This window comes from Chelon labrosus, assembly GCF_963514085.1.
Source record: "Chelon labrosus genome assembly, chromosome: 16".
NCBI classification, from domain to species: domain Eukaryota; kingdom Metazoa; phylum Chordata; class Actinopteri; order Mugiliformes; family Mugilidae; genus Chelon; species Chelon labrosus.
Genome location: NC_140349.1, coordinates 9,036,851 through 9,062,232, shown reverse-complemented (window position 1 = coordinate 9,062,232; position 25,382 = coordinate 9,036,851). Strand labels below are relative to the sequence as shown.

Below are 25,382 nucleotides of genomic sequence, written 5' to 3'. Positions count from 1 at the left end.
TTAAAGAGCTGCTGCTGCTGATGGTTTATTTAAAATTTAAATGATGCTCACTAAAGACAACCAGGACATGTTTAAACATAGAAATGTACAGCTACTAACGGAGGCGATGCAGAAGGGAGGAGGACATGTGTTTTGATAATTTGGGTGCAGATTCCCTCCTACACTTCCTGCTCCCTATATAATAAACCCAATGGGTATCAACATGATTCTTTGCTTTTCGAATTCAGACTCTGCAATAAAAGTGCATTCGTCAGTAAAGCTGTACCTCTTTAGTGAAGTATTTTGGTGTCCAGGGTTTGTTATCAGCTGCCCTCTTCTTCTCCTCCCCTCTCTGACACTCCTCCAGCCGGTGTTTGTGCTCCGTCGCCCCGTCGATGTTCCCTTCCTTCAGCGACTTGGTGACGTGCTGCCATAGCCTCCTGCAAGCCGAGGCAAAGCGCACAACCGTTAACATTTAAAGGAATCTAAATCCGTCTGTTCAGGAAGACGAAGGGATCGGTGACGTTTTTCGTTTTTTTTTTTTCCCCTCTCACCTGGACTCCGTCCTCCCCTGCTTTTCCACAGGCCGCAGCTTCTTCTTGGTGACCGGGAGTTTGGCCGTGTCGATCACTTTGGTTTCCCCGCTGCTGTAGGTGAACTCCAGCGTGCCGTTCCACTCGCCCTGCGCTTTGCACACGATGGTGTTGGTCGGGTTGTGTTTGACCTCGGCTGTCACTCTGCGATGGCAAAACAGAGACATCGCTTATTATTGGAAGACCGTTGGCACAAACACAGATCAACTTAGAAGAGAAAACTCTTTTTGGTACTTTTTTTTTTTGCAGTGTCACCACTAATTCGTTGTAGAAGCTGCTGCACTGAAAAATAAAATCCACCAAAATCTCTGTGAATGGGAGTATACTGGATCCAATGTCTCATTAAATACTAAGATAATTATGTTGTCATTGGCTAAATTCACGTCTGATCCATGTTTCGGTGGTGATTTTAAAAAATAATCACAAATCTAAGTAGATATTATGCCTCAAGGAGAAGTATGTTTGTGAGCCTGGCTTGTCCCTCTTATCCAAAAATGGTCATTTCTGTCTCCAGCCAAATGCCAAACTCAAGGCTTCCAAACAATGGTCCACATACCAACGGGACATGGCGTCACTGTGGCTGCGTGCATTGTGTACAGACTGTATTAATGGAAGAGCTCGACCTTGGAGTTCATTTAAATCTGTTTATAAAGCTTTTTGGACAGAAGTTTATTATGTCCTGGTGAATGTATATTTGAAGACCATTTCTTTTTTTATTAAGATATTTTGACTTTATACATTCACCAAGACATAATAAACTTCTGTCCAAAAAGCTTTATAAACAGATTTAAATGAACTCCAAGGTCAAAATATCTTAATAAAAAATATGCTCTTCAAATATGCAGATATACAAATGTGTATTAATATTTGATGATGATATATGGAACATATTGCAAAAGTATTTCATGTAACTTATCTCCTTAAAGGACCAGTGTGAAAGGTGTAGTGCCATCTAGTGGTGAGGTTTCAGACTGCAATCAAACAAATATACCGTACTCGACTTCCTCTTTTCCAGCACAGAGGGCCCCCACCTCAACATAAAACATGAAAAGGTCCACTCTGGAGTCAGTATTTGATTTGTCCAGTCTGGTCTACAGTGGAAACCTGTCTATGAAACATGGCATGCTCCATGGAATATGGCATTTCTAATAATATATTCCACTAAATCCTGCACACTGGTCCTTTAAATCAAGTAGGAAATATAACATTGTGGAAAACTGGTGCAAAATTACCATTTTCTGCAGCTGTGGGCTAAGATCATTGGGTATTACAACAACCTTAGATGACGTAACTCCCCCTGGTATTAATATTTAATAAATGACCAATGAAGGCAACATTTATGTCTCTTGTGATGAATAAAAGATGTTCTTCCATCTGTAGTAAAGTATTTATGCATAAAGGGATGGGAAAGAGGAACCAGGTGGTAGAGTCTCAGAGCGACGTTGATGTATAACGCCGGGCCGTGACAGAGCATAAGAGCAGCTCTCACCTGTGCACCTTCCCTCCGTAGAAAGGCTTTGTGTGGAAGGTCACCGTGGCCGAGTAGCCGCTCTTGACGCAGTTGATGGAGACTTTGCCCCCCAGCTCCACCCAGGGCACGGTGAGGATGGAGCGGGCGTAGGCACAGGGCAACGTGAAGACGTACTCCTCGTCATGCTCCAAGAGACACAGGACCCCTGAGAGGACGAAGGAGCAGTTCAATCTTAATTAACATTACACTAAATTAAGCAAAATTTTCAGGGGTACAAAAGTAACATTTCTTTAACTTGATCTAATCACTTCCTTCAGTATAGAACGACATGCAAACTGGTCCACATCGCTGATCAGGGCTTCCCCACAAGAAAGGCTTTGATACATGGACCTCGTGATCAACTCAGCAGCATGATCTGCATCATTCAATTAGAGCTCAAGTGGATTTATTTCCCCATAAACAAGGCCTCTCTAGTTTTCCTCTGCAACCTCGTGTCCATGAATAGTTTTTACATCACAACCTCATGCGGAGGCAATTCATTATAAAGTGACTCTTTGACCAACATTAGGAAGTGAACAATAAGTGGAAGACAAACTGGAAACATTTCTTAACAAACATCCAGAGCTTTTTTACCTGATTGTTTCAGTTCATTTGAAATTAAATGCATTAAACCATGAATGTTTTTACTCAAGTTAAATGTTATGGTATTATGGCAAGACTTGTACTAGAAATAAAGAATTTTTGCTCCTTTGATTTTGTTAAATAGTGTAAATAATTTGTGTTGAATATTTTCAGCACTGAGGCCTAAAAATATTGTCATCGTCACTGTAACAGGTGACGAAAGCAACAAAAAGTAATGGAAGTAACAAAAGTAACGAAAAGTAACAAAAGTCACGAAAAGTAAAGACAATAACTGAAAAAGTAACGAAAGTAACAAAAAATAAATAATGAAAAGTAAAGACTGAAAAGGTAACGAAAGTAACTGAAAGTACCGAAAAGTAACGAAAGTAACTTAAAGTAACTAAAAGTAACTAAAGGTAACGAAAGTAACAAAAGTAATGAAAATAACAAAAAGTAATGAAAATTAACGAAAATTAACGTAAAGCAACAAAAGTAACATAATTAACGAAAAGTAAAGACAGTAACTGAAAAAGTAACGAAAATAACCAACAGTAACTAAAGTAACTAAAAAATAAAATGACAAAAAGCAATAAAAGTAACGAAAGTAACGAAAAGTAATAAAAACAATGAAAAGTAGTGACAAGTAACAAAAGTCACGAAAAGTAAAGACAATAACTGAAAAGGTAACGAAAGTAACTGAAAGTAACTGAAAGTAACAAAGTAACGAAAAGTAACTAAGTAACTAAAGTAAAGTAACGCAAAGTAACGCAAAGTAACTAAAAGTAATGAAAATAACAAAGTAATAAAAAATAATGAAAAGAACGAAAACTAACAAAAATTAACGAAAAGCAACAAAAGTAACGTAAGTAATGAAAAGTAAAGACAATAACTGAAAAAGTAATGAAGAGTAATGAAAATAACGAAAAGTAACGAAAAGTAATAAAAGTAACAAAAAGCAACAAAAGTATTGATAAGTAACGAAAGTAACGAAAATTAACGAAAAGCAACAAAAGTAACGTAAATAACAAAAGTAAAGACAGTAACTGAAAAAGTAACGAAAAGTAATGAAAAGTATTGAAAATAATGAAAAGTAACGAAAAGTAATGAAAATAACAAAAGTAACGAAAAGTAACTGTAGTAATAAAAGTAGTAAAAAGCAACAAAAGTAACGAGAGTAACAAAAAGTAACAAAAGTAATGAAACTAACGAAAAGCAACAAATAACGAAAAGTAACGAAAAGTAATAAAAATAATTAAAAGTAGTGACAAGTAACAAAAGTCATGAAAAGTAAAGACAATAACTGAAAAGGTAACGAAAGTAACGAAAAGTAACTAAAGTAACTTATAGTAACTAAAGTAACTTAAAGTAACTAAAGTAACTAAGTAACCAAAGTAACTAAAAGTAACGAAAAGTAATGAAAATTAACGAAAAGCAACAAAAGTAACGTAAATAACAAAAGTAAAGAGAGTAACTGAAAAAGTAACGAAAAGTATTGAAAATAATGAAAAGTAATGACAAGTAACAAAAGTCACGAAAGTAAAGAAAATAACTGAAAAGGTAATGAAAGTAACTGAAAGTAATGAAAAATAATGAAAATTAACGAAAAGTAAAGACAGTAACTGAAAAAGTAACGAAGAGTAACGAAAGTAACGAAAAGTAACTAAAGTAATAAAAGTAACAAAAAGCAACAAAAGTAATGAAAATAACCAAAAGTAACAAAAAATAATGAAAAGTAACGAAAAGTAACGAAAAGTAATAAAAGTAACCAAAAGCAACAAAAGTATTGACAAGTAACGAAAGTAACGAAAATTAACGAAAAGCAACAAAAGTAACGTAAATAACAAAAGTAAAGACAGTAACTGAAAAAGTAACGAAAAGTAATGAAAAGTATTGAAAATAATGAAAAGTAACGAAAAGTAATGAAAATAACAAAAGTACTTCTCGTTACTTTTCGTTACTTTGATGAGCAGGCAGAAGAAGCCAAATAAACCACACATGAATTAATTTGTTCTAATGTTAGTATATAATTTAACAGACAGAATGTTCCGGTTTGTGTTAAATAAAGCAAAATCAAAGTTAATACAAACTCAGTGTGTTCACCATCAAGGTCAATTGGTTTAGTCCTGACTCTTGACTGATAATGTAGTGACTCTGTACTGTTGAATTTAACCTGTTACAACCCAACACGTTATTTATTTTTTCAACTGATACGACACCACCATGAATGTTCTTCATGATGTTGATAGGTCCTCAGTTCATTAAGCCAACTTAGAAGACGTACACATTATACTGAGCACTTTAAATTTTGCATAATGACGTGTTTATGGAGCACCTTCTGGTCAGGATGAAGAGCCATTCACCTCCTCCTACTGAGTTATATTATTCTGTATTTCTATATGTTCTTTCTAGTTTTGTGTAGACATTTGTGGTGGCGCGTTACCAAAGTTGGCCCAGGGCGCTGAACAGACAGCAACCTCCTGAGACCTCATGTTTACAAGAGAGCACTTGAGCTGCAGCTATGTTTCACCGCCTGCAGGGTGACAATGCATGTGACACCACTGTGAGCATGTCACGGTGAGGGATAAACCTATTCAGTCACAACAATGGTGCGTAGTGATTCCGTTTGCAAAGAGGACATCGGGGTGAAATGTGTGACTTCTGATTGTTGGTGAAAGAGCTGCTTGTGATACACGACAGATGATGTTTTAGGCCTAAACACAAGGAGCAATGGAGTTACTCAGAGCCTTGGGAAGTAAAAGAAGTCCTCTGTTACAAGTAAATGTCCTGCATTCAGAGAAATATTATTATAAATGTATATAAAGGCCTTTAGTATGCAGAGGGCTCCTGTAGGCAAGACACTGCAGGAGATTAGAGCAACCTTTTAACTAACAGACATCCCCGGCTGATTACATACATTAAGACAATTATTATTTTGTATTACAAGTTAGAGCAAGGTCCTACACGTGACCCTTGAAGGGCTTCACATAATGTCACGTAGGTTAAATATCATCCGCCCAGGCCGGATCAGTTGCAATAACTCAGTTCCTTTTCTGCTGCTGACTCACTGCCAATCAGTATCTTTCATAAAAACACAGCATCAGCTGTGCAAAAGGAAAAAAATAAAATCCAGCAATCAATACATCCTGATGAGAAGGTCGCCGTGTTCCCTCTCTCTCTCTCTCTCTGACGGCAGCGCCTGCCTCCGCGTATGACGGGGAACTGCTGCGTCACGACCTCCCCGACAGGTGGTAAGAAGTCTGAATCAGTTCGTGTGTCCAGACTCGGTCGATTGGGCTCAAGGACTTCCTGTGAGTCCACTCAGGGTGACTCATCCACACTGAAGCCTACTGTAGCTACTGTAATGGTGCTGACTTATTGATTGCCGTGGTCACACATAGTCCACAAACTGTGACAGGCAGAGCTGGTGACACATTATAAAGTGGCTATTTTTGGAGAGTTTCCAAATTTCCCTCCTGTTTGTCACAAGAAAGACAGCTATACTTAACAGGAGGACATGTTTTTGTTGCAGAGAATATCTCAATGATCTTTTAGTATTGGTCTGGTTCTAGTTGTGACCTCCTCTCCTGTTTTAAACGTCACCTTTTCTTTTGTCATTGCTGCCGGATTTTGCAAAACTTTCAATGAATACAACAAAACACAACAACAAAAGCAGGAAGCAGAATGAGACCTGACTTTGCATGTGCACAGCATGTTGCAGGTTTGCTCACCTTCTCCCACCATGGACACTCCTATAGACATGCCCATGAACTTGCTCTTGGTCCACACGTGAGCGTTGACGCACATCCTCTTCTCCCGGCACTCGCAGTAAAACCCAGACACCGGCGGATGGTGGGACACCTGCTCCGCCACGAACCGAACCCTGTAGCAGCCTCCCTGTGAATCCTCGCCCTGCTGCGCGTTGTTGGAGGCCGCCCAGCCCGGCTCCCGGGCCGACCCCTGGTTCGACCTGACCAGAGGTTTCACTTTGTCCCGGGGCACTTCCCAGGAGCAGTGGAAGGTCTCCCCCAACACGGGGTTGTAGGGCTTCTTCGCCACGGCCCCTTTCCGCCCCTCGTGGAAGGCGGTCAGGTAGTACTCCACGAAGCGGACTATCCGGTCCTCCGCCGTGGCCCCAGCTGTGATTGACAGGAACATGTCGGGGTGGGCCATGAAGTTGGCGTACATCTCCAGCAGCGATCGCTTTTCCAAAATGAAGGTAGGCAACACCACCTAGGAAAGACACGCTCATTAAAATACACATGGTAAAGCAAGCTGAGCACCCTCCCCTGTAGAGAGTCAGTGTTTCATACCCGTGTGAGGTCCATGCCCAGTTTGAGCTGGGACAGCAGGTGGAGAATGATGCTCCGCTGGTCGTCCAGGACGCCCAGGTCCTCCTCCTCGTTGTCCTCCATGTCCGTCACCTCCTCAGTGGGGCTGATGTCTTCCAGCCCTGGGTGGTGCTAGGAAAACAAAAAAGGAAATTCAAATTAATCTTTACTCTCTTTGCGATATTACTTCTATACAGTATATTAGTTCAGACTCGGTAACAGCTGGGGAACTCAAATGGGAATAAACAAAAGTATCTGCTGGGGAATATGTTCAGCTGCAGATTAACACGAGACCGTGAGCATTTAGGGCAGCATTACGGCGTATGAGGGAGGCAGAGGGGGCAGCTGCACACCTTTGCCTCCCTGTAGATCCCTTTCTGTAGGCCTCCCTCCTCCCTCCTCCTCCTCCTCTGCAGACCGGAGGTCCAGAGGAAGATATGGAGAGTAATAGAAAAGGAGAAGATAACGGCGCAGATAATAAATGTGGAACTGAGGAAGGAAACCATTTAACCTGGCCCGCCAAAACATCCTGCCTGAACTAATGGCCGCGCTCATTGCAGCGCGTAAATATGTCACCCAGAGCAACTACTCGTTTGCTTTTCATGCTCCATTTCTGGACAGGACAGTACGATAAATCAGCTACAGTAGGACCAGCTCATTCTAGTCTTTTCAAGGGATGTGATAATGACAAACTACAGCCAGGCTTATCTTCTCACAAGAAAGGAAACGCAAATGTATTACACTTATTTTTCTCTTGTTCAAGACCAGGTATTGGCTGTTTTTTTTTTTTCACCGCAACCCAATTCTATCCATTCCGTGACTGCGTTTCTTTGAGCGCCGCCTGTTCGCCCCGAGCGCTGGCCTCCACAATGCCTGCGCCGGTCAGAGCGGACAGATGTTGCGTCCTTCATTTGTGTTCCATCGCTCAACTGGAAACGGATCCAGTTGAGGTTAGAGAAGAGCAGATGCCTTTGATATCTCCTGCAGCAACTTAGGGGCAGGAAGGAAAACGGAGGGGGGAGAAAAATAAAAAATAAAAACAAGAAGGGGGGTTATGTATAATGCAGAAAGTGCTTCCGAGCCTTTAGGCAACAACAACTCCCTAGCACAGCCACTCTGCTCTTGATCTTTCATTTACATCCATACAATAATAGAGCTGTGTTGTATCTTTCCAAGGTTATTTTGCCTTTTTGCTGCAGATTAAGCTGAAATACTGAGAGAAATCTGAACGGAAACTCTTGGCAGCACGAGTGCAGGCGAGAATCCTGCAGAGTGAAAGGAGAAGGGAAAACGAGAGAGAGATTTCCAGGACCAGAGTGGCTGCCTGTCGCCTGAATATTTCATCCCGTGCACGCACACCAATATCCCCCACACGCCCCCACACACATCACACCGAGCGCCACCCTCCGACGAAACATCCTGCACAAGAGCGCAGACAGGAGCGGCGCACGCATGAACACACACGTGTACAGGAGTCCCTGGAGCCGGTGGGTTCTCAGAGCAGAGTGATATATATAGAAGTGAAAGGGAAACAGAGCGAGGTTGGGGGAGGTCTGTTATGATTTCAGCGGTTCTAACTAATTAAAGAGGCTCCTGACAGCGAGAGGGAAATTACTGCTGAAGAGGTCGGAGCGTATCTGCAGAAAAACCCTCAGCTAAGACTTTTTTAATGCACTTTAACTTGTCCGGAAGTGAATAATAATGTGTCGGAGTGTGTTGCTGCTGTCGATCATTACAGGAGAAACTCCCTGTATTATATTCAATCTAAAAAAACACTTGTTTATAGGAATTCTTGCAGTTATTGCACTGCATACAGTATACAGTGCCCTAAAAGATGCTAGCACCACTCTGTGCTATAAACAGCTACATGAATATGAACATTTATTTATGTGTGTGTAGACAAAGCTCCAGCTTTTTAGGTCACTGTAACGACATCCAAATACAAACCCCTCTTTTTCATGAAAAGAGTAAGCCTACTGAGAACACTTGTTAAGAATATAAATGATTAATTACAGCTAATGGTTTTATTAATGATTGATTAATCCTATTATAACATTTTATAGAGGAGGAGCAGTAGTAGTAGTAGTAGTAGAACGACTTTCCCTCTGGCAGGTGACATAATATTATATATGTACTCAGGGCTTGGACCATTTAAGCTTGTTGTGATGACTTTTATGGAGTGATAGAAGAAGTAATCAGACACGTTTATAGAGCAGCGCTACCACAACGACATAAAAAAAATAGAGAGTGCTGTTGCTGAAACACGTGCCAAATACTTCAATCAATAAAGACTACTAGAAGACAGACCAAGATGTCAACAAGCAATGAAATGTGAGGTGGATATACTTAAAGTGGCAGTAAAAGTACTCATGTACACCTATCAGCCGCAACATTATAACCACTGACAGGTGAAGTGAATAACATTCACCATCTTGCTGGGAAACCTTTGGACTTGGCATTCATTCATGTGGATGTGACTTAGACATGTAGCACCCATCTAGACCAGACCAGGTACCCCAACCCCAGGATGCAGCCTGACACAGGCACACACACAAAAAAACACTTGAGAAACAACTAAAAAAACATGAAGAACAGCACAAGGTGTTGACCTGGCCTCCAAATTCACTAGATCCCAAACTGATCAAGTATCTGAGGGATGATTCACCCCTTCCCTCAACACATAGGACCCAAAGTCCCCCCACTGACAACATCCTGTTGCCAGACACCACAGGACACCCTCAGAAGGCCCATGTCCATTCTCTGATGAGTCCCAGCTGTTTTGGAGGCACAAGGGAGACCTACACAATATTAGGAAGGCGGTCGTAATGTTATGCCTGAGTGATGCATACAGAAGGGAACAATTCTTGATACTCAGGTACACAGGTAAAGTATGTGGTAATCCCACTGAGGTAATTAAGCTCTGTAACAAGGTTTTCTTTATGTCAGAGTTGTAGCTGTTAATTTCATCATCTCCGTTAGATAATTAATGAACGAGAACAGGAAAAAGTTCTTTCACCTTTTTCCGTTTCATTTCAGATGCTGAAAATGTTTCCCACCAGAACGAGCCCCCCGACTGGCGAGTTAGTTCAATAATGTATAAAGTCAACGTGGGCGCCGATGCTCGGTGAAAGCAAGTAATGTTCAACGCTAAAAAGACAAGCTCGGTAAGCGAGTCCGCAAACAGATACAACAGCACGCCATGCACACAAACAAACACACAAACATCTGATTGTGATCACTCACACTGCACTGCTGTGTAGCTACAGGCTTGACCTGCATAAAACTGGATCTCATCTCCAAAAAAAAAACCAAAAAAAACCAAAAAACAAAAAGGTAAACACCACCGAGAGTAAAATCCAGCAAAAAAAAGGAGAGTTTAAAGTTAAAGCTTCTGACTCCGCAAACAGGATAACCACCGCACAAGGCTTCAGTCAGCGTGAAATCCAATTAAAGGGGGGTGTTCTCTCAGTGGAAAATCTGTCTAAATCTGGGCCCGCTGAGGACTTGTGACGGGCCGCGCCGAAAAAACAAAACCGTCCTCTTCCCTCCTCGCGTGGATTTGCTGACTGAGTGAGCAGCCCACTTGAAGGGTGTTTTTAGAGAGAGTGGCTGAGTGAAGGTGGTGAGCGTGACTTGCAGAGACTCTCTCTCTCTCTCTCTCTATTTTTCCTCTCTGCCCACCACCCACTCTGAAAAACAGGGAGGAGGGAAAAGAAGAAGCTGTAGGAAAGTCCCAGTGACGTCTATTCTCCTACGCCCTCCCTCTACATCATCTTTGCTCTGCTGTGTTTCCCTGCACCTCTTTCCATTTTTACCTCCTCCTCCTCCTCCCTCCTGTCCTCTTCTGACACGGCTTCCCTGCCTTCGCCCCTCCACCTCTCCTTCCTATCTAGAGCATGCATCAGAGGTTTATGTGTGTGTGTGTGTCAGGCTTGTTTAATAACCCATCCTCATTTCTGCAAACCTGCAGCAGCAGTCGCCTCGTTCACGGGGACACGTCTTGTCATCATTCTCCCTTTCCACCTCTTCCTCCTTTTATTTCTCCCTTCTTTCTTCTTTCTTTCCCTGCTTCCTTTTAATTGACTCCGCTCTTCAGTTTGATTCATTCGTCCCGTCTCTGCCCCCACCTCCACCTCCACCTCCACCCTCGCGCTGTCATCTCCGTCAGGGTTTCTTTCATTCACCCTCCCTTCCCCTCCATCTCCTCATTGATGCTATCCGCTATTCTGTTTCATCACCATCTTTCTCCTGAGCCGTCTTTCCCCCCTCCTACTTTTCCTCCCACTTCTCGGTCGTCCACCTCTCTCTCTTTTTCCTCTAAATCATTAGGGGAGAGTGTGGGTGTCTACAGGAGGCTCGGTTAGGGCAAGTCGGCTCGGGCTCCCACTTCAAAGACTCCTTTTCCCATCAACAAGCTACAGCTACTTTCAGGGGCTCGTCCTCCTTCACCAGCTGTCCTCTTCACCCCCTATCATCATCACTTCCATCTCTTTGTCTTAGAACATGGGAGACTCTAAACCTTCAGCAAAATCATTCTCCAACACAAGTGTCCTCCTTCTCTAGCTCTGCCTTTGAAGTGGATATACTAAAGTGGATTCTTCCTCTTCTTTCTTCTTCTACTCCCCCTTTGGGAACAATTCCCAGAAAAAGAAAGAAAACCACAAGGAAAGGAAATGCAAGTGAAATGTCTCCACCCCAGCTCAGATTTTAATTGGCCGAATGTGTTTCCTGCTGCGTTTCCACTGACGTACAGCGGAGCGTAACACTGACCCTGAACTTTAAGTCTTGCTCTGCTGCAGCATGGGAGAGTTTTTCGATGTGATCAGCAGCTGAGCAGAAACGAGGCTGATCTGTGGGGCCGACACAAAGACACAGAGAGAGCTGCGTTTTGAAAATCAGCTTGCTTAGTGAGAAAGGTTAAAGTTGCTTAAAGTTCACAAGTTTGACACTGCAGTAAGCATATGCACGATAAACCGATCAGCCACAACATTAAAACCACTGACAGGAGAAGTGAATAACATTGACCATCTTGTGACAATTCAGTGTTCTGCTGGGAAACGTTTGGACCTGGCATTCATGTGGATGTTACTTAGACATGTAGCACCCACCTATACCAGACCAGGCACCCCCACCCCATAGCAATGACACTCCTTGATGGCAGCAGCCATCCCCAGCAGGATGCAGCCTGACACAGTCACACATACAAAAACGCTTTAGGAAGAACTCAAAAAACATGAAGAACAGCACAAGGTGTTGACCTGGTCTCCAAATTCACTAGATCCCAAACTGATCAAGTATCTGTGTGATGATCCACAGAGGACCCTCCCCTCAACCCATAGGACCCAAAGGCCCCCCACTAACAACATCCTGTGGCCAGACACCACAGGACACCCTCAGAAGACCCATGTCCATTCTCTGATGAGTCACAATTGTTTTGGAGGCACAAGGGAGACCTACACAATGTTAGAGAGGTGGTCATAATGTTATGCCTGATTGGTGTATATACTCTTAATTTGGGTTTTTTTTAATACTTTTTTTTCTGTTTCATTCTTACATCTCATGTTTATTTCCTGTACTTGCACATGACATTAAGTTATCGCTAGCCGAGCTGTTAACTGCAGCGTTCACGTCCCTCCTCCTGACCTCTGACCTCTCTTATATCAGCTTGGTATTTCCAGCATCATGACTGCATCTGACTGCGTGCGTTTTCCCAGTAAACCCCGAGGCAGGCCACGTCAGAATCGCTCTCAGACTCACTTAACGGCACCTCCAGTGCTGACATTTAGTCAAACAATCTCTGAACTTCAAGTTTGTGTGCTTTACACTTAGCCTTTATTTAAGTAAGAGTCGCTGCCTAAAAGACGGTGAATAAATTGATACGAAGGTAACTACTGTGTGGTTTGGTTTTTTTTAAGTTTTTTTTTTTTCCTGAGCTCCACTTCCTCTGCTAAATGTCAGGGATGTTTTGAATGTCAACTGCCAAGGAGTTACTGAAAAGGTTTTGAGTTAGAGAGTCCTCCGGTTTGACATTTAGCTAGAAGTGACCGTATCATGTGTCAGTTTATAAAAATATATGAGAGTTTAGGCTGTTTGCTGATACGGTACATTACCGTGCACCAAGGTGTTAATTAGCAGCTTCAACGACTCTTAAAGCTGTTAAGGAGACGTCTGTGTGGGCTGTAATGCTTTTAAAGCTTAGCTAGACTGCAGTGGCTTCAACAAAAACAAGAAAAACAGAGAAACAGAGAATAAAGACTATGTTTATATGCTCACAGTAATAATCACATGAATAAAAATGCCTCATGTAACCACCAAAATCACAATAAACTGGACCAATAAGATGCAGATTGGGAGGGGTGGTGTAAACATTTGATAATCCTGTCAGTAGGAAGCATAATCTCATAATAACCGTGCAAACTGATAATTTTTCTTTGGGTGGAATAACTACTCTCAGTGCATGTTTGCTCCACGTCGAGCGAGCATCAGCTGACAGTTTCCAGGAGGGACAGAAACATTTCCTTTTGAATGAGTCCAGTGTTTCACAGTGAGACACGCGTCCAACGGTTAAGCAGCAATCTCTGATCAAGTTTTATTCTCCATGTAAACGCAGAAAATTAGAGGGAAGGCGTGGGAGGTGACCCAGATGCGCCAAATAATTCACACTGAGAAAAGCATCAAAAGGAAGGAATTGGAAGTCACGAATCTCTCCAGCTTCTCCAAACAATGCAGGCAACAACGAGACGCTGAGTTTTAGCCGTTCACGTATAAATCACCGTGACCTGCTTCATCAGCGCTGCGTCTAATGAAAGGACGTGAAATACGGTGCAGACTCAGGAGTCAGTTAGGTGCTAACGCAGACATGCTTACCCAGTCTCACATCAGCCAAAAGGTCCAATGAGAGGCCTTATTCAAGTCAACTAGCACTTTATTTTTCTGCCACTTAAACAATAAAGTTGTTCTGCAGGAGGATATTCACTGGTGAAAAGTTAATTAGCCATTCGTGGCCTTAAGAGGAAGCTGAGAAAAATCTGAAAACTGCTCATCTGTTAAATCCACAGACAAGTATAAAGATGGACGGTGGAACAGCTCCTCAAAAGTGAAGCCAAAGCAAGTAGAGCTCCCCCTGGTGGCTGGCTGCAGTATAGGTCATAAGCTCCTCCCCCTCCATATCAGTGGATGGGACTTGCGCAAACTAACTAAAACAATAAAATACACATCAAATTTTTTTTTTTTTTTATCAAGGATGGTTTCTGTCATTTCAGGTAGTTAATATAATGATGATGTGTGTTTAAGTGTAAATTTTTTGGACGAGTTTCATTTTAGTTTGTTATTTGACGCTATAGAAACCGGATGTTACAAAATGACTACCAGTTGCCATGCCAACCGCTCCGTAAAGCGGTCCGTGAGACCGTTGAGAGTTGTAAAAACATTTTTTATAAATAAGTACAGTGTTTAATAATCCAAAATTTCCTTGTAACTGGCGGAGGTAGAGCAGAGGGTAGTATTAATTAAACGAAAATGCAAGTGAGTCTGGCGGAAGTGTGGTCGGCTCCGCGTGGCTTCCACTTTCGGACCGCACTGCACAGACTCTGGCTCCAAAGATGGCGCCGCCCGTATCCCCGGCAACATAGCGTCAGTTTGGCCAATGCAAGGAAGTGGCGACACGTTGTCCATATTTATATACAGTCTATGGTTAAATCAGTAAATTAAAAAAAGAAGTAGAAGATATTGAAAAAGTTAGAAAAAAAAGAGTTTGTCTATTATTGCTCATAACTTAAAAAGTAAACGTTGTGGCGTCTATTTTAGGAGAGACAAGGAAGGAGGACGCGTCTAATAGGCAGGCGTCTTGTTCACACTAAAGCTGGAGGTTCAATAAAGGACGGATTACAGAGCAGACAGTGAGTCACGGGTTGATATTTTCCTCACAGACTGAGTATGAGCCGAGAGCACACTGCTCATTATTATTTTTTATTTTTTTGACACCGGGACTGATAGGTCTTTTGACAGGTCTTTTAATAAGAATCGGGAAAAAAGTTGATGCCGCACAGTTGTTAAACTTTTTTAAAGTTGGTGAATTCAAGAACGGAACAAATCTCAGCAGAATACCTCTGGGTTTGTTATTCCTTTATATACGCTGCACTTTGATCTCACCTGAAAACTTACAAATACATATCTTTCACTGCCACTCTTTATGCTTTTATGATTTATCTAATGTTCAGACTCACTGGAAGTCAGAAGGAGACTTTGCTGCCCTCTGCTGGAGAAACAAAAGAACAATAAGTCAGATATTAAAAGAGGTGAAGAAGATTTCAGTTCAAAAAGAAAATTAAGAAAGGAAATACAGCTGTCAAGTTATTTTGATGTCTGTGTCTTTATTGTGGATTTTTATGGTTTTCATCTACTCTGTCCTTATGACATCTATTTCTTTGTTCACCCTGTGTGAAGCCTCCTTCCCTCCTCTATTGCTCTTCTGAGGTTTCTACCTCATCTTTCTTGTTTGGTTTATAAGATTTTCTTTCCTAAGGATACAGGTTGCCATTTTTTAATACAGATTATGAGGTTTTTATAAATTAAACCGACTTTACAGTGGCACAATGTTGTGTTCTTTTGTCTCCATCTAAAGGATTTTTCAGCCTTTTATGTAAATTCTCGAGCTCGTAAATCAAAACTAAATTAATCTAATTACCCTGTTTCACAGCAGACATTTTGATTTGCCACAGTAGGGAAAGCACAGGTGTATTAGTGACGGTTCAGGTCCACGACAGGTAAACCATGAAACTGAACCAGACAGCACAAACGTGGATAATTAAGAGGCATTGTTAATACAGAGCTGACTGAAGGTCTGTCATTAATTCTATGGTTATACAGAGGACAGGTCTCATATGTGGTGAGGGAGTGTGCTGGAGCTGCTGCAAGTGCCTAAAGCTACCAGATTTCTGCAAGCACTTGCAATTTCCTCTCCATTTTCCCACAGTCACGCACTGGCCCTGCGCTTATACCCTCGCTGGCTGCATACAAGGACTGAATATCAAATGGCAGCGCGGTGCTACATAATTCAAACAGCAAACCTTTATTATACCGAGGTAATGTGCTTTCTTGCTTGCTCTCAAGACCGCTCATGAGATTACAGCAGAAAAAAAAATGGTACACAGCTGGCAAGCAACCAAGACTAACAAGAACCGTCCTTGAGCTTCACTGCACCACAAATGTCGTGCATCATTTAGGACGCAGGAGAAGTTAACCATGAACTTTTAATTAATTAATTATCGTTGGGTGCAAAGTAAAAACTTAATATAAAGCACTACTTTTAAACCTTAAATTCAGTGAAGCACATAATTTGATTCCATCTGCAATTTGTTCCACTGCCACAAGATGGCAAACTTGCTGTCTCATCAAATCCACCTTTACCAGGACAAACGTCTCAATCTCTGTTTATTATAAGCCTCACCTTAGCAAAAATATCAACTAAAGAAAAGTCTCTCACTCCAACTCAACCTTTACCTCTCCTTCACAAAACCTTCAATCACTCAGATTACGGTGGGAGTATTCTGAAGGACGATGGTTAAAATATTTAAAAGATGAATAAACATCACTGTCAAGCTGGACTAATGTGACCGGGCAACCTGCACCATCTTCTCTGCCCCATCTTCTTCAAACAAGCAACGTCTTTGAAGGTTTTAATGAAATCTGGTTGGAGCAGCAGGGCAGAGCTGAGGACCAGGCGAGAGGAAAATCTCACAGAGCAGTGGCTTTGAGAACGACACTTCAGCTTTTCTTTAAAACAATGAAAGATTTAAAATATATATGTGAAATTTTAAACCGATCCACTTTTGGATTCTTCAGTGAGATCAAAATTTGTACAGCAAATACCAACTAACGAAGTGAGGCTTATTATAAATGATTATTAATTTACTAACCCTCCAATAGACCAGTTAGAAGACATTAGTAAGAAGGGTCGTGAAGATGCATTCCTCATTTTCTGCTGAGCCTTATCAATAATCAAAAGTTTCTTACAAAAACTCTATGTCTAGCTTCGATGTATTTTCAAAACATCAGTAAATCACTGAATAACTCATAAACCCTTTACAGAAACAGTCTCATTACAAAGCAGCACAGACTTCTACAGTAAGTTAATCTTTAACCATGGCCTATGGTCTGACAATAGGGTAAAACATTAAATATGACAGTGAGAGGATAAAGTCCGTATAGCCTGACGTGGCCACATTCAGTGCTTATCAGTATGAGTCTGGTAACCTGGTTCCATCGGGATTTTATTGTGTTTCAAGCGCTATAAAGACAAAAACAAACAAACAAATAAAAAAACCTCTGCAGCAGGGGTTGAACAACGTCCGATTTTTTTGTTCGACTAATATGTGATTAAAGTCGAGTCGACGTCGATTAGCCGATGACGTCACACATAAACCCACAGTAGGAAGCAATGCTTTGCAACAATGAAATTCTTGACCTAAATACTCCCACAAAGCGAGCTACGGAGGCAACAGAACTGAACATAAACACATGAACTATATCGCCTGTGAAGGTTCTCAGTCATCCATGTCATGGTATAATACCCAAACTACAGGTAAGTATCTAAAAGGTTAATGGAAATTAGCTGCAGTTTATGGTTCCCAAACAAGCAAGTTTCCTATTTAAACCTCAAATTTCCCACCAAGAAGATACTAGAGTGGTGAAACGTCTTCTCAAAAAACTCTACACGTCCAGTTGCCAGTTTTAAACGGTAAAGTGGTATTAGCTGAAGCCTTTTCCATGTATAGCAGCTAGATCTAATAAGTTTAGACAATGAATTAAACTAGCAAATTGTTGTTTTGCCTCCTCGTTCTCTGTTTTTTGGACGGTTTCTCTGCTAGCTAGCGGATTTCTTTGTTGTAATTTCAGGACTGACTTACATATTCGGCATGTCAAGGTAGAATGGGCTTCATCTCTGGTGAAATATTTCCGCACACTTGACGAATCGCTGCTAATTTGCTGCGACGACTCTGAGGCGTCCATGTTGTTATTGTCACGTGATCGGAGACAAGTCGACTTCCTGCTTAAAGCGTCACGGCACAGCAGTAACGTCGACTAGTCGGTACAATTAGCAGTCCTACAACCAATCAGAGCCATTTCGTTAAAAACAAATTCAACTCCACAGCACTTGTGGATGACGTAGATAACTCTGTCCATAATTGAATAACACCTGCCTAAACGACCAAGAAGTCAAGATTAAAGCTGCTTTTTTTTTTTTTTTTTAGCTATGATTCGCTCTCCACTGGGAGCAATGAAAATACTTGTTATATTTGAGCCAGTTGCTAAATTTGCCTTGAATCCGGTAGGTTTAAAGTGGCCTTAAAACCAAAACAAAGAGCTACAAATACTAAAATGCTTTGAAGTGGGTGATAATTCTCTCTCAGGCAAATCTTGTAAGACATTTGTAAATTTCCCTTAACGGCGTATCCATTACTGCAGTGGTATCCTGTACTAAATTAGCAGAAACATACTGACGGAGGCAGGAATGTCTGTGAAGCATAGCTGCCATAATACTGTCTTCACCATCACGAACTGCCCTTGCTTCCCTGCTCTTAATTGTGCTCCATGAAGTATGCTGAACAGCTTAACAATTAGCGGTAAATGGGTTGACACTGCAGCACCGTAATACCCATTTTACACGCGTATGTCAATAGAAAATGATCATTAACATGACGGATTACATGACAGTCAGCCCCCTCGTGGTGCTGAAGCAGGAAGTTGATTCACGGCTCACATCAAGGGTAAAATGTCCCTCTCTGTTTCCCTTAAACTGCTGCATGGTGAGTTTTAAATGAGCGTCAAGTCATTATAAGATCTGAGGTTAGTGTTGAAGCAGGCTGTTCTCTTAATGTGTAGACTTTTGACAGGTAACGACAAATGTCTAAGATTTGACAAAGAGGCTATAACGAGCAGACGTAGCAGGAAATGCTGCTGAGATGACACCATTAATCTTCCTCTTTTTATTAAACGCTGAGTTTTACATTATTCCACTCTGCTGGAATAAAAGGTGTTTCAGATACGTGACCTTTGTTTACAAAAAAACTCTAAGGAATCCATTTTTAACAGGTTTTAATAAGAGGTTAAAGAGCTTTTAATAAAGTGTAGTGTGGATTCATACACAACTTAATCATAAGGATTAAATATTTAAATAAATGTATTATTTTCTTGGAAATGAATCCATTGTGACTGTTATGCATCCATACTTTCAACTATGAAGTCCTAGGAGTGAAATATTAAATAATAAATAAAAAAATAAATTATAAGTCAGTAAATATGAACCAATTAAATAACAAATAAATAAATTAAAAATGTGTAAATATGAAAAAAATAATTAAGACAAAAATAAAAAAAATGCGGAAAATATTTAAAAATAAAGAATAAATAAATTTGGAGAGAAATACAGTATTAAAAAATATATAAAAAATATTCTCACATTTATTATTACATTTAATTCTGTATATGTTATATATTATAATATATATACATTATTTGCATGTTCATTTCTCAATTGTTTTCTGCATATTTAAATAATTTTCTTTTTTTTTAATCTTTTTATGTTGCCTCCTTTTGCCTTTTCCTTGCTGTACTGAGCTGTCAGTCATTAGATTGGAGCGGGCCTTCCTGCCTAAACTTATGTTTGATCTTGCACACATGAATCCTGTTATAGAAGCACACAATTTTTGTTTTTGTTTTTTTTAACTGTGAGCTCAATACCTCAGGTTTCCATATCCTGCCAAATTACTGTAGAGGCTGCAGTTCGAACTTTTAAGTTTACTTTAAGACTCACTCATCAAACAGAAACCTAAAACTAACTATCACTCCTCTCAGCGTGTTCATGTGCAACAGAAACACTCCAACCTCCCTCAAATCGCTTCGCAGGGACTTTAATACTGGACTAATGCGTATCAAGATACCGGCTATTGAAGATTATGGTGTTATTACGCCTGCTTTTAAGGGCAGCTGCAGCCCTTCAGCACCCTTACTTCCAGCATACATCCCGAAAATAAAACATTTACAGCTCATGCTCACGACGGCCGAAAATATGTTTCGGATATTAATGTCTCTGCCATTAGAACAAATCCACTGTGGCTGCATCTGGTAGTGCTTTGATGTGAGCTCAATTCATCTTCATCTTTTATTTTTTTTTCCAAGGTATTCATAGAACTGAGATCAAACATAGCTACTCTTTAATAGCAATAGAGTTTTTTTTTGTGAAGATTCTCAGTTTCCAGGTCACGGTATATCTTTAAAAAACAAAACAGAGGCAGAGGGATTTGTTGGGTTTTTCTTGAAGATGAGTCACCATCATACAAGCAGTTTCTTCAGTTCTAAAGGAATTTAGTTTTTTATTGGGAACATCTGTGGGTGGTGCACACCTGAAAATTACAAAACTGGGGTCTGTTAATATGAACCCCCACCAACATCTGAATGGAATAAAAACTTTTGTAACAAAAAGTCTGGAGAGTTTATGGCTCTTAATGAGTCGTTGGCGTACAGCTAATTGTGACAAATAACATCAATCTGAACAACAGTCTCTAATTGCAGTTAAGCATTCGATGAGTCATTCAGAAACGAAGAAGCCGCTTGGGTGAGGATGGTGAAACATCTTTAGAAAAACTCCAAAAACCTGTTTTTTAGTTGCTTCACGAGAATAATGTCAGCTTTTATGCATGCAGCTATTTATGACAGCTTTATCCTTTAGGGTGGGAAATAATAAGCAACTAAATAACAGCCTAACACTTCCACCCGCCCCTCTTTCTTTCCACCAGGCTGACGCTCATTTACGTCAAAGTCACCCGGGCCTCTATTTCCTGTTACAGATACAGAGAGGTCCAGACAGACAGACAGTCAGACGGCCCCTTTCTGCAGCAGCCAGCCAGGCAGGAATCCACGAAGCTGCTCCCGGGAGCGGCTCAGTTCCACTTCTATACCGTGTGACCCACTTACTTGACAGCACCTCTGTTAAAACTTTCAGAAGAGATGAGTGTGTGTCCCTTGCTGAGCAACAGAGGCAAAGGCGACAGAGTGAGAAGAAGCTGAGGCAGAAATCCTAACTGTCTTAACGTCGCCACACCTGCTCCTCTGGCACCGTCTCTGAACTCGCGAGTGTTTAAATTCAATTCACTACGGCAAGAAAATCTAAGTGTAATCCATCATCAACCAAGGAAAACAGTACTCGAGACTTTGCTGCTGACCAGAAAACATTTCAGTGTGAGAAAATTGTCTGAATATTGTGTGTGTTTACTTTGCATAATTTCAAGATAAGCTCATAACAAGAATGAAGTATCGGATTGCAATCTTTGCTATGTGCAGGATCTCTACTAATACAGACGTTCTGTTTACATACTGTAGGAAATCCATTATAAATACTTAGAAATCTAAAAATGCTATTTAGACATACATGCAGCAAATAAAACTTTGCAGAACAACCTAATTTGGCATGCTGACAAGGCTAAGGAAACAAAAAACAAAAAGGATCACAGGCAGTGACCTTTGCTGCACGGCATACACTCCCGTCTTTAATTACACGATCCAAAACACAAACTGCAGCAAAAAAAAAAATGTCTCTCCGTGTTCTACATCCTTTGCTTCATCAGCCTGAATTTTGGATCAAAGCACCGAATGCGTAACGATTTTTCCTCCCAGCCATCCGACAAACCCCTGCCTCAAATCTGTCAGAAACGCACAACATCTCAGTTGCTCCCAGGTTAATTGTGCAGCGTTCTCAGGCTCACATCTGAGACCAGACCAAGTCAACGGGAGGGTTGGAAATAAAGAGAGGCAGAGGTGATAATTGACAGCGTGACGTCACGTTTCTCACCTCAGCACCATGGGACAGACTCCTTTTCCTGAGGTCCGGGGAGGGCTCGGCTGATCGTAGAGGAGTCAGACCTCCGTTCTTCAACTGCTCCCCTGAGGGCGACTTTGGTACAGTCCACACAGGAACACCATCTGAAAATTGACAAGGCAGCGTCAGAGCCGGCTGCAGGCTTTCCGTTAACAAGAGTGAAACAAGAGCTGGCTGGGACTTAAAGATTGATTTTTGGGGGTAGAAAGAATCGAAGAAATCTCATCTCTCCTATTTACATCTGGCATTCAGTATTAAGGTGTGTGCAAGAGTGACGGAGACCGAGACACAGAGGAATTATGTGTGTGTTTAAGTGTAATATTTGTTCTCTTATAATCTGACTTGTTGTATTAGCTCAGTCAAACATACAGAAGAGACAAGAATTAATTTTGACTCAGGCACAAAAATGTTCTGCAAGAAACGCATTCACGCTTTAAATAACTCCTTAAACAATTTCATGCTAGTTACTGGAGTTATCTTGGTATTTAACCATAAAAATCATCTTTTGATTTCTTCCTACACGTGACGGACTCTCAGTGTTAAAAGGGCGTACCTTTCCTTTGATAACTGACCTCTTTAGTTGTGTTTTTCTTCTCTTCTAAGCATGTTGCAAAACATTGTAAAGTTTGCAGTAGCAACAAGACGGCTACTACTTGTGCACAAAGACACCACGTGGAAGCTTAAGAGACAGCAAACGAGTCCTGGACCACAATCAGCAGTCTAAGTTATCTACATTCAGAGTGATATTGGGACCAGATTGTGCTTTTAAGATGAATTTGAGCAATGTCAGTGAAGATTTTGTGAAAATACCATGGTTAATATAAATATAATTTGTGATAGTGACTACAAAAACATTACTAAGCCCTACATCTAAATATCACTAGTCCTGTAGAGGCCTCTTGCTGAACTGTAGGTCCATAAATATCCATAAATATTAAGTAACGTGGTAAAATGTGCAAAAATTATGGTGACGTAAGAGAAACTTGGGAGGAACTGAAGGTTACAACACTGACTGAAAGGCTCTAATTTGATAGAGGGCTCTTAGGTGTCTCCTATATGAATAGACTCATCACTAACTCCATTTATGAGTGCAAGTCTTCTCATTTAAAAGCTTCTAATACACATGACAGCAGTAGTTCTTAATAGAGCCGTATCCGAGGCCCTTCTCGTGTCCGATCCCAGCGCTTATATCGGGTTAAAAGTCTAATGCACCCAGAGGCCGTTCTTTGATATCCATTAGCGAGAAGCGAGGGGGTGCTGACACAGGTCGACGTGCCGGTGGGCCAGAGGCGAGTCCGTCTCCACAAAATGTGCTGAAATAGCCCCGAGGCCAGACCACAGCTTTGGTCGACTGACAGTTTGACTGGCAGAAACCTGAAAAGTGTGAGCGAACCTCCTCTAGTGAAACTGGACTCCTGTAATGTGAAAACCTGACCGGAGGCGCCCCTAGCATGAAGGCGAGTGAAATGTGACTTGTAAATATGGTGAAAACTTTTGACACCGTTGTTTTCAAGACATCAGGAGGTTAATGGGTTCTTTAGGAGTAAAATGTCTGGGGATGGTTATAGTGTTTATGCTGTGAATGAGTTTTCACAAGCTGTTTTCTACGGATATAAATATATGCTTTGATACTTTCTCTGAGATGTCACAATGAAGCGCCAGAAGTAGAGACGCTCTAGAGCAGCGGCGTGTTAGGACCATTGGATAGAGGCATGCAGGTGAATCAAAAGGCTATCACAGCTCAAACAGTGGAGACACAGACATTCATGCAGTCGTTGTTTCCAATGGCTTTCCATTTCTGGGCCGTGACATCCATTCAGACTTCGTTCCTCTTGTCCCCTTCTATTTTCTTTCAAACTAAGACATGCTGTATTCACCCCGCACCTCCATTTCGGTGAATCAGAGCACTTCTGCTTTAAGTTCTTTATGTTAAGCTGCAATGGGACTCGTTTGCAAAGTTAATTTCCTTTATGGATTTTCATTTCCTTAAAGGAAAACGTTCTTTGTGCGCGGGTGAGAGTGAGGGAGGGTCAGGCTTCAAGCTCTTTATTGCAGTGACAGAGGGGAGGGAAAGAGGGGAGGGGGGGCGGATCCAAAAAGAGCGAGAGAGAGAGAGAGAGCAGCAAAGATCCTCCATGACACCAGCTGATAATATGCTGTCTGGTTTGTGACTGGCAGGTTTTTGTTGGGAGTTTTAACAAAGCTCCTCCAAAACTCTCGAGCCCTGACTCAGAAAAAGTTGATCTGATTTTGTAATAACAGGAGCCTGGAGGGACCAGCGTGCCAGCCAAACTCAGTCCAACCTCATGCTCGGCTCGCTACCAAAGAGTTTTCTCGCCCATGCAACGGAGCAGCAATGCTTTCTCATGAGGGCATGACGATACCATTCAACCAGCCAGCCACTCCCTTTATCAGCTGCATCAAACCAGGATGCTGCCCATGCCGGTGAGCCACACAACCCATCTCTTGGCTAAACCGAGGACCCTAACGAAAAAAAAACAAAAAACTCCTCACTGAGGTGTGGGGGGTACATGCCGTAAGCGGGGAGCAGCTGGACCGCCACAGGACTTGTCAGCCAGGCAGCGGAAGGAAAGAGGTTTGTACTTGCGGCCGGGTGGTCCCACTCCACACCACCCCCTGTCTGATGAACAGGTACAGGGCAGGGTGACTGCTGCCGCAAAAAGAAGACCAACAAACTGTGAGGACTGGAAACTTCAGGTTCGAATCCTGCACCCACCCCAAACCCAAACGACCTTCTCACAGTCACGGGTGCTTGATGTCCACGACCTCCTGGTATAAAACACTCCACTGAAAACCTGCAGGGCGTGAAGATGGCTCTGAAAATGTTTTGCTTGCTCTATGCGAGGACACCAGCTGTCATTAGTTCGGATTCACAGCAGTTACAGTGGATTTTAATGTGAACCAAGAAGTTTTGGGTAAAAAAAGGAATCAAAACAACCGTTTTCTAAATCCCAAGGTGTTTCTGGCCTAGATAGGATAGGAAATAGGCCTCATGGGTCCTGCTTCGCGTTGCATGTGCCTCTAACTCCAGAAACAAGTCTGGGAGGCATTCAAACTGGGTACCCCATCCCTACGAGCTTCCTTGAGGAAGTTTTAACTCCTCACTTTATCTCTAAACTTGTGTTTAGACAGAAAATGGGTTGATTTTGGAAACGGCAAGAAGAAAAGACTTGATTTCTTTCTGAACACACTTTTTAGGGAGCTCAGCTACCCATTCACATGAAACCAAGTTTTGTCATTTGCATCCATGACTCAATACTTTAAGGTTATTGTTACGGAAGAGCATCAAAACCTCCCGAAACAAGTCTACGGAAGGCTCTACTTATTCTATTATACATCAAAACAGTTCTTGTTTTGATGTAGCACATTTAGTGATTTAGTCATTAAGCGTGAACTCATGTGGACCAATTTGAGACTGTTTTGTCAACAGTAAAGAAGAGGATAATGCTGCAGGAGTTCCACTGTAACTGCTTTGAATGTCATTAATCGGTCAT

The 25,382-nt window shown here is 41.5% G+C and overlaps 1 protein-coding gene across 2 annotated transcripts in view; it reads right to left on the bottom strand.

Annotated features, from left to right (window-relative positions):
* The window catches only part of osbpl10a (oxysterol binding protein-like 10a), a 76,648-nt gene that overhangs the window by 3,019 nt on the left and 48,247 nt on the right, over positions 1-25,382 (bottom strand). For both annotated transcript variants that reach the window (XM_084563229.1, XM_084563230.1), the window contains 6 exons: positions 21,841-21,971; positions 6,975-7,124; positions 6,393-6,894; positions 2,062-2,248; positions 534-716; positions 266-419 (listed from right to left, as the gene is read on the bottom strand). In XM_084563229.1, coding sequence (XP_084419355.1) covers positions 266-419; positions 534-716; positions 2,062-2,248; positions 6,393-6,894; positions 6,975-7,124; positions 21,841-21,971 — 1,307 coding nt within the window. The remainder of the gene's footprint in view (positions 1-265; positions 420-533; positions 717-2,061; positions 2,249-6,392; positions 6,895-6,974; positions 7,125-21,840; positions 21,972-25,382) is intronic.